At 40.4% G+C, this 14,933-nt stretch overlaps 1 protein-coding gene across 1 annotated transcript in view; it reads right to left on the bottom strand.

The window, feature by feature from the left end:
* Positions 1-14,933, bottom strand: part of FBXW8 (F-box and WD repeat domain containing 8) — a 53,155-nt gene that overhangs the window by 19,450 nt on the left and 18,772 nt on the right. The window contains exon 5 of the mRNA XM_069795324.1: positions 7,652-7,809. Coding sequence (XP_069651425.1) covers positions 7,652-7,809 — 158 coding nt within the window. The remainder of the gene's footprint in view (positions 1-7,651; positions 7,810-14,933) is intronic.

Raw genomic sequence — 14,933 nt, 5'->3', positions numbered from 1 at the left:
TCCAAAATTATGTGCTCTGGCATTAGAAGCTCTGTTGCTCTCTGTAAGTAATTCCTAATCTTTGACTTTCAGATAACGATGGTATCTACCTTGAGGAAGACTGCTTGACTTCTCTCACATTTCCATGTTTGGAGAAGATCAGACTTAAACAGATACCTAAATTCTTGTTCTACTATATACTTGCCCTCAATTACCACAAAAAAATAGTGAGGAAGAACCCACATTCAAATTTAAGTCACTCTGCTGCACACAGAGAAGTTTTAAAGTGAAGAACCTGAAGCTCTGCACACACTGCAATCAGGTCAGGGATTTTAATACCATTCTTAACAGTTTAAAACCAGCAGCAAAGCTCCTAATCCTGATGCTCTGGAAAAACAGAAAATGCAGAGGACTTCAAAATGCTAAAGAATACAAATCCCAAAGAATACAAGAGTATAAGTCAAAAGACAACACATTTGCAGTTGCATTTTTTCCTGGTATAGATCACTGATACTCTATTTAAAAGCATGGTACATTAAAGCAATAATCTGAGTAAGAGCAACCTGAAGCAATCAGGAGTGTATTACAGAACAGAAGGGCCAGACAGAATTGGAGACTTCTGGGCCACCTTTGCACTGAATTAACGGAGAAGCAATCTTCAGATGTGATACACAGGGCTAGAGAAGCCTTCCTTCTACTTGAGCATAGCCATTAATGATGAAATGATTAATGGTAGCTATTCCTTCAAAAGGAGACATAAAAGCTCTGACAGACAGCTGTGGACGGGCACCAATGCCAGTTTGCAAACACTCCTCCCATGTCCCAAAGGAGGTGAAGCAAGAGTGTGGTAATGAAACTGCACATAGTGAAATGGTATCTAAATGAGTTTAAATTGATTTATGTTTGCTTTTGTAAAGATTATTTGGTATCTGGAAAGTGCTACCAATGTGAAATAATGCAGATAATCCTTAAGATCCCTGTCTAATGGCACTCCCACTGAATATTTATATTCCTCGCCATGGGAATGAGTACCATAATGGGGACCATTTTTGTTTTATTAGGGATGCATATTTAAATTAATCTGCTATTTGCCTAAACAATTAGCCGCCTCCGTTTGTTTACACAAAGCCAAAACTGCAATTAGGCTTCCATCAAAAAGATAAGTCCCGACTAAAACTGTCCCGATGGAGTCATAAGGGCTCAGAGCAGAACTTCCCAAAATTACTTCTTAGCATAATGGTAATTATGTTAATTGCTTAAAAGGTAAATAACTGCTGAACTGGTTTTGAAAAACAGAACGCTAGCTCACATCAAACACTTACGCTTAAAACAAGTTAACAAACAGAAACGGACAGCACAGGCTACAATTCCCTCCGCAGCCTGGGCTGCCCCACGCAAAGGCTTCGCAGCGGCACTTTTGTGCCTTCACAGCGAGTCCTCGGCTCCAAACTAAAACAAAGGGAATGTGTGAAGTCTCATCTTCAGGATGGCTGATTTAAACCAGCAAACATCAATGATAAAAGATTGTAGTGATATCAGATCGCGGATGTTAGAACTAGACTTTTTAATCAGACAATGAATATTGCTGCCAAGCTCCTCTGGGCAGGAGTATTTTCAACTTTTTTATGCAGAACATTTATCCCAATTAAAGACCACTTTTGTGAAGGGGAAAAAGGAAGCTGATTTGCTTTCAGTGAAGTCTTTTGTTTACACATCTCTGTGATGAGCATTTCACTGTTTTTAACAGAGTGTGTTCACGTATGAAAGTGCTCCAAAATACCAAAAAATATTCAAGTCAAAGAACCCTCTTCTGACCATGCGAGCAAACTAGAAAACTCAGAATTCAGCACTCTCTTCCCTAAATTTGGGCAATAATAATAATAAAACAACAACAACAACAGTGGCTTTGCATCTCAAACATCACAAAAAGAGAAGACAGCGAAAATGGCTCATGCAATATCAGTTCGAGACAGGTATTTTTTTTTTTTTTAACCAGATGTTCAACTGCAAAATCTGTCCAAAATATCTGAAAATTTTATCAGGCAAACACGGCGTGTGCAACACCTGATGCACAACATGGTGTGAAAACATCCCTGGTAATACCAAAAAAACAAGCGACTTGTAAGGTCACAAGTTAACATCTGTTTAATGAAGGAGCACAATATAAAGAGTAAAAAGGAGAGTTCAGAAGGAACGCAAAGAGCAAGAGAAATACCATTTTCTTTCATTAGGTTGAACAACTATTTGCTTGCAAAAGTATTGCTTGTCCCCCTTACTTCTCCCCTCCTCCAAAAGAGTGTACGATTCTATACGTACATCCTCCATCATTTGTTACTTGCTACCAGTCAGAAGCTTCAACCATTGTGTGCAAGGACCTTCTGTGGAAATGCGCTATTGTCAAAACAGGTGTATGCATTCATGTATGACAGCAGGAAAACATTATCAAGTTTTACATAGAAAAAGCAAACACTCCACTGTATTTATCAATAGGTAGAGCTACTACTAGATCTAGAAGTGCTACTCAGAATATTTTGCTTTTTCTGCCATGAAATACAGAATGTATTTATTAGCGTGCAAGCCTTTGCAGCAGTCAATCATGTTTGTGTAAGAGCAAAAAAAAGCCACCATTACAGTTAAAGTTATTAGTACAGCAACAGAGAAAAAAATTAGGCATAAGATTTACCAGTGCAGATGAGATCACTACTTTACATAGTCTATCTTCCTGCCTCCAGCAGTGACCAGTACTTCATTTCCAAAGCAGTATCTTCGCTAAGGTGAAGTTAAGGTTGCAAGCATACAGTATCTTTTCTTTCTTTTTTTTTTAAAATACTGTAATCTTATGTGTTAGAAAGTCATTAAATCAAAGTTATAAGCAATACTTTCACAGCATGCTAAAATCTGCACCACAATTGTGATTATTCCAATTGAACTCTAACAATAACTCCTCAAACCTATTTAGACTTTACAGCTTGCTTATATTTCATCCTGGCTCAAGGAAATGAGTTAAGTGCAGGAAGCTGATGAAGATGGTACAATTGCTGACACTTGACATTACAATCACTGTACCAGCCCTCGTTTATCACTTTGGCCCAGATTGTACAAAGAATTCAGGTTTGTAACTTCTAACCCAATATATTGTTGAAATGTTGCCTGATGAAAGGTCCATTTACTGCAATTCACTCTAGATTGTAAGGTATTTGGATAAAACGTTTAACTATGAGTCTATTGTGCCTTACACAGTGCACTGCTGATCCCGCCTGTACTCCAATTTTAGTAAGCATCAGCCAGTCTTGCACATCTCTTGCTATATTAAAGGTGAATGGCAGGAAGCTGTTGTCCATTAATAGTGCCTGTCTCCAGTATATTCCCCTCTTTGCAGCTGGAAGCACAAAAGACATCCTGCAAAAGCAGCTGGTTTTTACATCTGTTTCACATAGGTTTCTCTCTGGTATAAAAGGCAATACTTTCGCCACAACAAAAAAAAGTATCTCTTTTCCTATAAAACTCTAATCCCATAACAGGGAAAGGCAGCATAAACACAGAGGCAAAAACCAGTAAATCACATTTGTAAATATTATACTGGCTGCGTTCGCTGGTGTAATACAGCATGTCACAGCTCCTTCTAAGTGCCAGCCACAGCAGAGGACAGCTGCCCGCTCGTGCTACCTGCTAACAGCAAAACCTTGGGCTAAGTGGAGGGAGAGCTGTCTTTTGGTGCAGAAGGAAGATCCTACGCTCAGATCCTAATGACCCATTACATCAGCTCTCCCACATTATAATGATGCAGCTAGCAGTTGCTGTCAGCTTTAGAAAAAGATGTAAAGTAATCTACACGTGCGTTATCTGCAAAAAAAAAAAAGAAAGCAAAGACAGATTTTTATATATGCTAGAGCAGGGAATCGGGACATGCTCATGGTTTTCATGCTCATTCACTTCAGCTTCTAAACACAATTCCACAGAAAGGCTAGAAGCTGCTTAATTCACATCATCTACATGATGTTTTTCCTGTTTGTGAGTTGCAGTCTTGCCACTTCTATCTTGATTTAAACAAAATAAAATTCTTTTTCACATGCTGAAAACACTTCTTATGTGTATTTTTTTCCTCCAAGCTGGGAATATTAATTTATTTCCTTGTAATTTTCAGATAACATCATACTTCTGTGAAGTACAAACAGTAGACGAAATACACAGGTGGAAATGAACACCGGCCTGAAGTCTCAAAACTTCTTACATTGAATTTCAACTTTCTCCCTAAAACATTTCTAGTTGGAGGGACCACCAACACACAGCCAGTTTAACCTTAGTAGATGCTTGGTGTTCATTAACTAAAATTTTACATTCTATTTTCACTGCAGTGTTGTTTCTCAACTTTCAGCAGGTACAGCATGCTGCTCACTGTACTAAACACCGAGAGACTAGACCTCAGTCTTCAGAGTCACGTCTTCACATTACCATTACCACGTGAGTTTCCACCAAATGTTGTCAGGCTTTATCTCCACCACTCTTCTTACAGAGATTTCCAAAGGACACCATCCCCGTACAGTCCCTCAGAAAAGGCAAGGACAAGAAAGTCTGTATTTTGTTCCCAACTTGGGGACTTGAGTCTTGAGAGGCAGACTTCCCTGGCTGTGATGTGAAATCACAGGCTGTTTACCCAAACCAAGAGTTTTGCATCCACAGCCTCCTGTACATTATCTGATGGGAATAAATATACTACTGCCCACGACGTGCAGTTTTCTTCAAAAACTTTTTTCTTTATCCGAGCCAGCCTGTTTCCCTGCTCTTGCTACCATACAGCATGTCCTGGCACTCAGGGGAAGGCACCAAACACATCTTTCCATTTCTGTCTTTGCAAAGAGGGTACAGAAGGGACAATACCCACGAGCAGCTTTAAGGGCATCAGAATGGACAAGACAGCAGATTTCCAGTCCCAGAATGAAGCACTGCCAAAATTCCCTTCCTGGAGCCTGCTAACAAGCAAGAGCGCTTCTGATCCCTGCAGAAACCACCTTCCTTTGCTCCATGTTGCTACTCTGCAACTTGTGAAGCACCACTAACTCCTCCCAGTGGGTCTCAAAGCATTACCATGAAGGGCAGCAGCGCAGCACCTCCCCACCATGCCTACACAAGTATGAAGCACAGCATTTAAAAAAAAAAAAAATCAAAACAAACCAAAAAAAGTATGTTCTCTTGTTGCAGCACATTGTTTTCAAGTCAAACTATGAGACTCCGGAGGCTGGGGGGGGGGGGGGGGGTGGAGACTGATGGCTAAAGTAGACTGCTGTTTCCCAAAAGCTGTGGCTCACAGCCAAAGTCAGGCAAGCATGGAGCAGATGGAGTCCTGGCAAGGCCTCTACTGTCCCTGCATTAGCAGCATCTGCTCATTACCCAGAACCCTCGCCTGCTTTATCTAATGCTCCAGGAAAAGCATTTTGATTTGATTCATTTCAGTTCGGTAACGTGCAACACAATTAGTGGTAAAATCAAACTGGAGGACTGCCAGTGCTGACAATAGGAAACAAGGCAGAAGAAATATGAGGCCAGTGGGTTGGAATTCAAAAATCACAACTGTGGATCAAGTTGCCAAGTCCCGTTGCCCCAGGTGTACATACAGTGCCCCCACTGAGCATTGGCATGGGCGGAGGGAACTTCATTTTCTCCCCATACATTTTTCTCTCATTTACCTCTCCTTGCAGCTTGTTTCTCAGAGGCTGACGCCGTCGGAAACATTCACCAGAAGTCGCAATTCAATTTTTCTTTAGTGCCATCATGGAGTTACAATTCACTTTGGATGCAGGCATCCCAGTAAGACAAATCTTTCTCCTTGCTACATTTCATATGCCTTGGGAAGCATTTGCTACTACTGAACCAGCAAAACAGTGCTGTAAGGCAGGCACGGCGCAAGCAGAATCTGCCTGTTAGTTCTTCCCTGTGATCGGATGCCAAGGACATCACTGCGTGAGCTCTGTTGAACTGGGAGAAACTGATGTTATCTGAACAAGTCTGCTAGCCAGGGATTCGACAGAGAAGTCTAGACTCTTTGCCTGACAGCACCACCTCCAACACTAGCAGATGGTTTCTCTGTGTTAGTCAAACTTACAAACAAAAGAGAAAAGGAAGCTGGAAAAGTACAACAAAGAACAATCAAACATATTATCTTCAAAGTCATCCTCTCCCTCCCCGAGTTTAAAATAACTCTCTCCACCAAACTGAAAATATACGCTTTCAGATTCCAGTTAGTAAACATTTCTAAAATCAGTCTTTATAATTCCCTAGTCACACAGAAGCTAATCTATTCTGACCAGGCTTCTCAAATCAGAGTAACTGCCGTATCACAGAGCCCATTAAAATTTCCACCCAAAAGAATAAAAGACGCCGAGCTTTATGCAAACTAGTTTAGTCACAGCACACACAGGACTGATGACAAGGAATATGACAGAAAAAAACCCCTAGACAAATTATAAGATTAGTCAGTGGGAGACTAGAAAACAAACAAAAGACCCTCTGCTAGTCATTGTTTGGCACACTGGACAAAAAGACAACACTTAAAACTATCACTGTGTTATAATTTCCTATGACTCGAGTAAATAATATTAATAAGTATTCTGTAATACCAGACTTGCTGTTGTCAGAAAAAATTGCCTATCAACAATTCTTAGGCACAGAAATCCATTTTAGCATGATCCACGCTAGAAAAACAGCTAAGGGTGGCGATCATCTTAAAACAGTTGTTTTCGTATATAAAGCATTTAATTTACTTCTAAAATAAAATATATGGATTAGAGATTTTGTTCGGATTACCCATTTTCGGTTTTGTTTCCACACACAGAAATGCCAGGATCAAAGATAGTATGTGTACAATGCTCCCTAACTTAAAAATACTCTTTATTCATACCCAAGGAGAGGTTTTTTTAAGTGTCAAATCATACATTTTAAAGAAAGATGACAGGAGTTGAGTTCTGCCTGAGCAACTCAGGCTACGATCACAATTGGCCAGCACTATCCAAACCTGACTTTTTTAGTTGCTGTTCCCACATCCAGTAAATGCACGGTTAGGCTCTGGCTCTTGTTGCCCATTACATAAACATCCAAGTATATTTAAAACAATGCATATAACCAGGATTTTATTAGGGTTCCATTAAATATTAGGTCATAGTTTTTATTTCTCTATATCAAAGTATATAATAACCCACCATTGCAAACCAATACTTCAGTTAAGAAAATGTGCATCCGTACACTACGCCAAGAGCAAGAGAGGACACAGATTAATCAGACATGCAAGTTTACCAGTATTCCCATAACAAAGCTTCACAGCACCCCAGGGGAGTTTTGGACAGAGGAGAAGGCTGGTGGAAGAATATTTAATATTTTTATAGCAAAACAAGTTATTTGCTTAAGATAGTTTGGCTGGACTACAGCCTGGCACTCAAGCTTTGTGTAGCAGTTCCAGTAGGAATAAACATCAGTTTTAATGGGTGCTATGTTCCAATACCTCCTAATGCATTTAGGGTTATTGGCCAACTTTCTCACATAAAAGCAAGTGTGTGCGTGTGTGTGTATGTACAGGATTACAGACACACAAAAAGCTGAGCACAGCTGCTTCATTTTTGTAAAGCCTTTTTTTTTTTTTTTTTTTTTTTTTTAAATAGGGAGGAGAGTTGTGGTTACTTACCGTCCTCATAAGCTGCTACAGCCAGAGAGCTGTTTATCCTCACAAAGGAGACATGTGGCTGAGGTCCAGCATCACCAGGACCATGCATTGGTTCCAGGATGGGGGCTGTGTAGTCCCAGGTGCGAGTGTCCCACAACCTCACTTCTCCTGATGTGTATCTGGAAAAGAAGGCTATTACTCATCCCAAAACATCTAAAAAGAGGTAGCTGCAGAAGGGAGGAAGAAACAAAAAGCGCCTTAAAACACAATTTACAGCTCCTAGAGTGATTCTCCTCCTGTTTACACACTCTGTGTACAAGCCCATCAACTTTGCTCATTTTATTCCCATTTACTGAATGTAGCATCAAGCCTACTAAGACAGCCAGGTAAATCGGAGCTACAAGAATGACACGACTGAGCTAGCACAGGTTACAAACTATTGATATTAGCTTTACAACTAGAATGCAAGGACAGCTGGGCTCAAGGGAAAGAAGGCAGTCAGTAACAAGTCTAAATTACATTATGGCAAAACTTCAAACTGTTTTTCTTCGGTCTTTAAAAATTTGTGATTGTGGTTGTGCCAAGGAAAGGCTGTTCAATCAGAACATTTATGTATGTACATACAAGCACTCATACACATACACCCATCCAAACTACTGCTCTTTATAGGAAGAAATTTCTTAGTGCCTCATCAATGGATCAGATTTGCCTACATCTCAAAAGACTAATTAATTTATTAATACAGTTAAGTGTTGTCTTTAGAATTAAGGCAGTGCTGCCTTCTTTGCAGAAGGCTCTCTTGCTGAAACATCAGAAAAACTATAGTTTAAGATCAAACTACAGTTTGCCAATGAGAAAACAAAAAAATAGAACTAAACTTCTCGGATAATACTGAATATATCTAAATGAATGAAGGTTGTTACACAGCAAACACCACAGAAACCGTTCTGTGCCATCTATCCTGTGGCACACAACATACTATTAAAGAGCAAAAAAGAAACCCACTGCACGCAAAGTAGAGGAGAAGCTCCCTCTATGACTGGTCAAAGAACACAGTTCAAGAGCTATTTGGAACAGTTCAATAACTATTTAACATAAATTTTGACAGAACTGTGACAGTTAACACTGTCAGACAGTCTCAGATATCTTTCTCTACCATAGCTGAGACTTGGATTCTGTTGGAAAATGAAGGATGCTTCCTGGTCTGTCAGCTTTGTTGTTACATCCTGACTTTTGGGGGAAAAGTATTTCAAAAGAATGATTCTTATAAGCCTCAGAGGTCTACCAGTTAGAAATCTGGCTGTCCTATGTTTATGAGGAAAGTAAGAAAATAGTTATTTACAAAGGAGGTGAAGGAAAGTGCTTAATAAAGGTTTAGAAGATGTTGGACTTCAACTCAGGTTACCCAGTTCTTTGGGGAGTACCATGCAGCAGTGTTACACGTACTCTGGAGCAGATTACTCCCAACATCTCCGGGTGAAAATGCTCCACTTTATACAACTAATTAAAGTGCCTGAGGGGGGCGGTGAAACCTGCCAAGCAGAAAGAGATGCACATTAATTCTCTGCGCTGCATCAGGAGGAGAGGAGAACTGTGTCCTTGTCACCTGGCTTCCTCTTCAGTGCTTTACATGGTAAGACAGAAGAAAATGAAAGAATAGGCTGGGACAGCACTTCTCCCTTTTTCTCCTTCTGCAAATGAGGCCCAAATCCCCCCATGAATCCTGCTTTCGTTTCCAATTTATAGCAGCACTATTAAAAAACAATAGATCAAGAAAGAAGCTTCCCCAAAGCAAAGCAAAATGTTTTGTGTTGGACCGAACAAGCAGTCCAGATTAGTCCATAACAAATAGTTTACAAACCTGAAAAGTACTCATTTCAGATACATTTTAAAATTTGGAGGTAAAACACAATGGGACAGGCAATTGCACAGATCTGCTGCAGTCCCCTTCAACAAGGGACACAAATAACATTTTGGAAGCATTTTCATTTTGAGCTGCTTTTTGTTTCCCTTTATGTTTGGGCTGGTTGGAGTCATGTTTTCAAGCTTCTCCTAACTGTGATGAATAGCAGATTACTCCCAAGGGGGAAGCCAAAATTCTTTTGTCACTAAGTGACCCTGAAAAGTGAGTTGAGGGAGACATAAAATACTGGTAGAATTGACAGAACTAAGTGACAGAATATTCATTTTCCTCCCCAAATAAGCAAGGAAGAACAGCATCTCCTCCTAGTGCACATACATACTCGCTCTCACACAGTCCAGTCTAGGAATGTAAAAAGAAAGACCAATAAATAGAGAAAACAGAATGACAAGAATAGAGAATTAGCCAGCCCTGTGTCTCTTCTCTGAGCACACTGCTTTTGGTTTTTCTACATAGCATGCAACACAAGTGATCCAGGGCTCAAGACACACTACCATCCATGAAAAATAACATGGACCACAATCTTGGAATTAAAGATCCAACATCACAGTACCACATTAAGTGCTCAAATTAATTTTATCTCAGAATTCAACCAAGTCAAAATTTAGTTTGAACCATTCTTTGTTCTTGAAGAACCACCTGAACCACCTCTACAGCTAAGCTCAAACTGGAACAGAACCACCAAACTCTTCTATCAGTTTTAAATAAATTTGACTCTAATTCTGATATGTTTGTGCTGGGACCTGTTAAGTGCAGGAACTGTCTCTGCCTAGTAGGCTCCGCATCAGACCACCCTGTAGCCTCCTCTTCCTCACCAGTGATGGACAGGTACATGCTGAAGAGCTGTCACTTCTATACCATGAAGCCATGCTGCTCTCCTACCCCTAGCAAGGACCTGTTGAACACAAGAGCTTGTTAGATGCACCTCAGGTACGCTCCAGTGGGTTCAGACAGATACTACAGAACAACCCGTAAGAGGATCCTGGCCGTAGCTCTCATTCCAGTTCTGTCATGACAGAGAACTGGGAGCACCGTACATGCCAGGAAAACCCTGCAAGCACCCACCAAACCCCACCTTCATGTGTGTATGTCCAGAAATCCCACCAGCGTGCTGCAAGATAGGACAAGCACTTTACGTTCATTGGGAAGAGGAGGGAGGAGAGCAGTAAGGCATCTTTGCCCCCACCCCTCCCGTACCTCTCCCACCCCATTTCTCACTCAGCAACACCACTCACATCCTTCCCAGTGCAGCACGACAGCAAATCAGTCCCATGCAGCAAACCTAAAGGATTTGGAGAGATGTTACAAGACCATGCTGGAAACATAAGTGGAGGTCTAGGTTTGGGCAGGGAACCAGCATGGGGAAACAGGAGACATAAACCATCTCCTCAGCTGACAACACGCTCTGTTGGCCATCACCACCGCACGCCCGTTTCCAGCATCCACTGGGCCTGTACCAGAACTGAACTGGAAGAATTTCAAACACAGACGAATCCAATTCAGAACTAAAAAATTTAATGGTTCAACTCCCCGCTTTTAATGCTGTTGTAAAGAGCAACACACTTTCAATTTGTAACCACAACAAAAGGCTTTTAAACTATTAAAGCATTGCCTTGCTGTAAAAAAATAAAAAGGCTGCTTTATTGCAGATAATTGGCAAATCTGCCATATCAATATAGATAGCTGAAGAGAAGAACACGCTGCACTTTACAGAACCTATTTCTAGATAATTTCAGTATTTCTGTTCATTTCCTACCACAACAACTTTTACACTTTGCCATGAAAATTTAGTTTGGATTACCAACTACTGAATGAAAGAACCCTAGATTTAAGTCTTCTGCCCCAGAACAGGCACAGTCCTCCGAACTCCTTCAGTTACTGATTTTTCTATCAAGATGGCTATGAAAGGCCCATACAGCTTTCTGCTGGAGTGGAAAAAAAAAAACCAAAACCCCCAACCCACAAAAACCCAAAACCCTAAAAACTTTTCTCTTTGATATAACAATGAGCACATTCTATTTGCTATAATACCAACAGCACTCAGCTGCTGCTTTTTTCCCCCTGGTGGGTGCAATGAGATGATTATTGCAGTGGCAGATAAATACTGCAACATCTAATATAAGCCACTTGCGCACCCCCCCCCCCCCCAAAAAAAAACCCAACCAAAAAAAACAACCCACAAAACCCCAAATCCAAAACCTACAAATTCTGAGTTCTCAAGTTTAAAGAAAAAAAAAAAAAACAAAACCAAAAACCACAACCACGTTGGAGACCATACCTGATTTACTTCATTTAGAAATGAAGCCTTGCTTTCCCAAGCACAACAGGGAGCAACAAGCAAAAGACTATTGCTTACAACACCAAGTTTCCCCCTCTCCAGATACCCCCTGCCCTGCTGCCTTCCAAGGTGTTTCATCCACACAGTGCCTGGCTTTCAGCTCTGGGTCTGTGTGTTTTGCTCCCTATTAACCAGACACAGACATCCTTCTCTTAGCGTTCAACAGAGATTCTCCACCCAAGTAACTCAGCCTCTTTGATGGACTTACATTTCACTTTGCTCTTGTTCTTCTGAGCATTTCAGCATATACAGATGAGAAGTAGCAGGAGGAGAAAGATAAGAGCTATATTTTTCTAACTGTACTTCTCCTTGACAAGCCAGTTCTGCAATTCTCGACAGATATGTATATAGCTGTAAGAATTAGTCTGCAGATTCAGCTTAAGCTTTACAGATATGCATAAAAACCTTGCTGAAATGGAGCAACAATAGGTGGAATGCATATGGTATACAGAAACAGAAAAAAATTAAATTCATATGGTATCTACAAACATACTGTAATAAAAATACCTACTTGCTAATCAAAAGCATTTCAACTACTTTTTATTGGCAGTAATGTCATAATGAGATGAACAATTTCCTCATGCCCTCTCACATGAGTGAAAGCAGAAGACTGAAGGAGAAGGAGCTGGGGGTTAAAAGCTCCTGATGTCCCACAATGGCTGGGAAGCAGGTGGTGAAGTGCAGAGCACATGTGGGAGGAAGCAGAGATGGAGGCTGGGCACTGCTCTAATGAAGTGGTGCTGAAGAGGCAGACGATTTCATAAGGAGAAAAACATCAGGAAACTGGTCAAAACACAGAATCTCATCTGAAAAAGCTCAACTGTGTTGGATAGCAATAGCCAGAACAAATTTGGGGAAGAGGAGGAGGGGGAGGCTGATCTCTCTCCAGAGCCCCAGATGTCTTTATCGTTGCCTAATGACAATTATACTCAACCAATTAAGACACTGCTATCACAGTTGCATTGTTAGTAAGCCTTTGGCCCTGAGTGTTGATGGCTGTCTAATTAGTGTTTGTGCAAAGTACAACTGCAACTAATATATAAACTGACAAATACACAAAAGAAAAACTGTTAACAGGAACATTTTCAAAACAGTCAAGACTCTACTCATTCAGTCCATGGCAGCAGCAAAGACAAACTGCTTTCCTTCATGGCTTGCTTACTGCTGGCACTGCAGAATTTCACTTCAAACAAGCGGGTCAACTAGACTGTTGCTGGGTTTCTGTTGAAACAGGATGCTGGTGTCAGTCCATTTTGTCAGCTGCCTCAAGCACACCACTCCAGGGCAAGTCTTACTACACTAAGTTGGTCTGAACACCAAAGACTTTTGATAAGACACTTCAGAAATCAGTTAACATTTTCCATATTTTCTCCAAAGAATTTGCAGCAAGAAAATAAAAAGGAAGGAGAAAAAAACCCCTTTGTTTCACAGTCAGGTTTGATTTCCAGAAGGCAAAGTCTGTTCAGTTTCCAGATACCTGCGGTGATCAACAAAACAAAAAAACCCAACAACTTTGTTTCAGGCAGTCAGTGACCATCTGTTAATACTCAAAAGATCTTATTATAAAGTCCTTACAACGTCAATGCATTTTATTGAAGTCAGTAGGAATTTTGCTCAAGTAACAATCTCTAGCTACAGCTCTGTTTAAATCGATGCCTGTTGATAAGCAAGTAAAAATAATGAGTATTTTGCATTGTCTTGCTGCAACAAGCATCTTGGACCTTTCATCCTTATTCCACCAAAAGCAACTAACCAGTACTTCATGTGGTTAATTAAGGTATCTAGTCAGTGACCCCCATCAGTAGGCCTAAGAATAAGGTCCAATTAAACATGCAAACCCAAGTCCAACCGCCTTTGTAAGTTGGTTCAAATTGCTCCTAAGCTTCATCTTCTCTATAAGACTCAAGTAAGACAGTGGTAATTCATAATTTTCAACTTCAAAGAAACTCTTCATCAAAAACACTGCAAGCTGGAAGATACCTCAATCGCAACACACAATACTGAAATTACATAGATTCTATTACCTTCTTTATATTCAACATGAAGACCCACAACTCCTCTCTGAAGTGAGGGATAATGATGGACCGCTTAAACACATTTACCACAGTGTTTGATGCCTCACAGAGTAAGGCTGGATGAAAGAGGTAAAAGTTCCCAAGCCTTCCTGTGTTCTCATTTCCAGTTATATAGAGACACCGATTTCACCAGTACATATATAACTGACAGGTAGCTTGGCTATGGGATCCCTTAGGGGAAGGATTCAGGAAAAAAAGCCTAGTAGCAACAACGGAGTAAAGAACTACTTTATATGGCAGAAGGGAATATAAATAGAACACAATGACAAAAAAAATGAAATACAAATGGAACAGAAAAGAGGAAATTTTCTGCTATTACATAGCATGGCAGAAAGCTACACCATAAAATACAAGAAAAAACAGAGGTGGGTAAACCAAAACCTGCATTTGAAACAACCCTAACACTGGTAGAAGAACATGAAGTAGAAAAGTAATGTCACTGATTTCATCCAAACATTATTTTGGGTTGCTTGATATATGAGTGCAGCTATGAAAAAAGTGACTAACTTGTACCAAAACGGATCTGGAAACACTTTAAGATTTAACATGTAGGAAATATATTCTGAGCATCCCTACGATCAGTTCCCAAACTCTTCTGCTGGGAACTTGACTTTCCAACTCATCAACCCACGTCCATCTGTGGACCACTCACAGAAAGTGAGCTGCAGAGAGCTTATACCTTCATTCTTAAACCCTTATTTAGGAAATCATAGCTCTAGAAAGTGGGTTAAGCTGCTGGAGATAGCATGCAGTTCTTCTGCAGCTTATCATTGTTATCTGTAACAAAATGAACATTTCACCATCCTAAGCACTTCTGCGTGCCTCACCTTCTTATTAATTTTAAGTGCATGCAAATGTCATACCAAGGGAACAGAAACAAGCCGAAGGGTTATATGGTAGGCAAAACATTTTAATGAACACTTACAAAAGCAGAAGTTAGAGAAAGCCAAACTGTCTCTAGTAATTTCT

Source organism: Haliaeetus albicilla, chromosome 10, assembly GCF_947461875.1.
Source record: "Haliaeetus albicilla chromosome 10, bHalAlb1.1, whole genome shotgun sequence".
Taxonomy (NCBI): domain Eukaryota; kingdom Metazoa; phylum Chordata; class Aves; order Accipitriformes; family Accipitridae; genus Haliaeetus; species Haliaeetus albicilla.
Note: the sequence above shows the minus strand (reverse complement) of the source record. Positions and strands in the feature narration are given on the sequence as shown.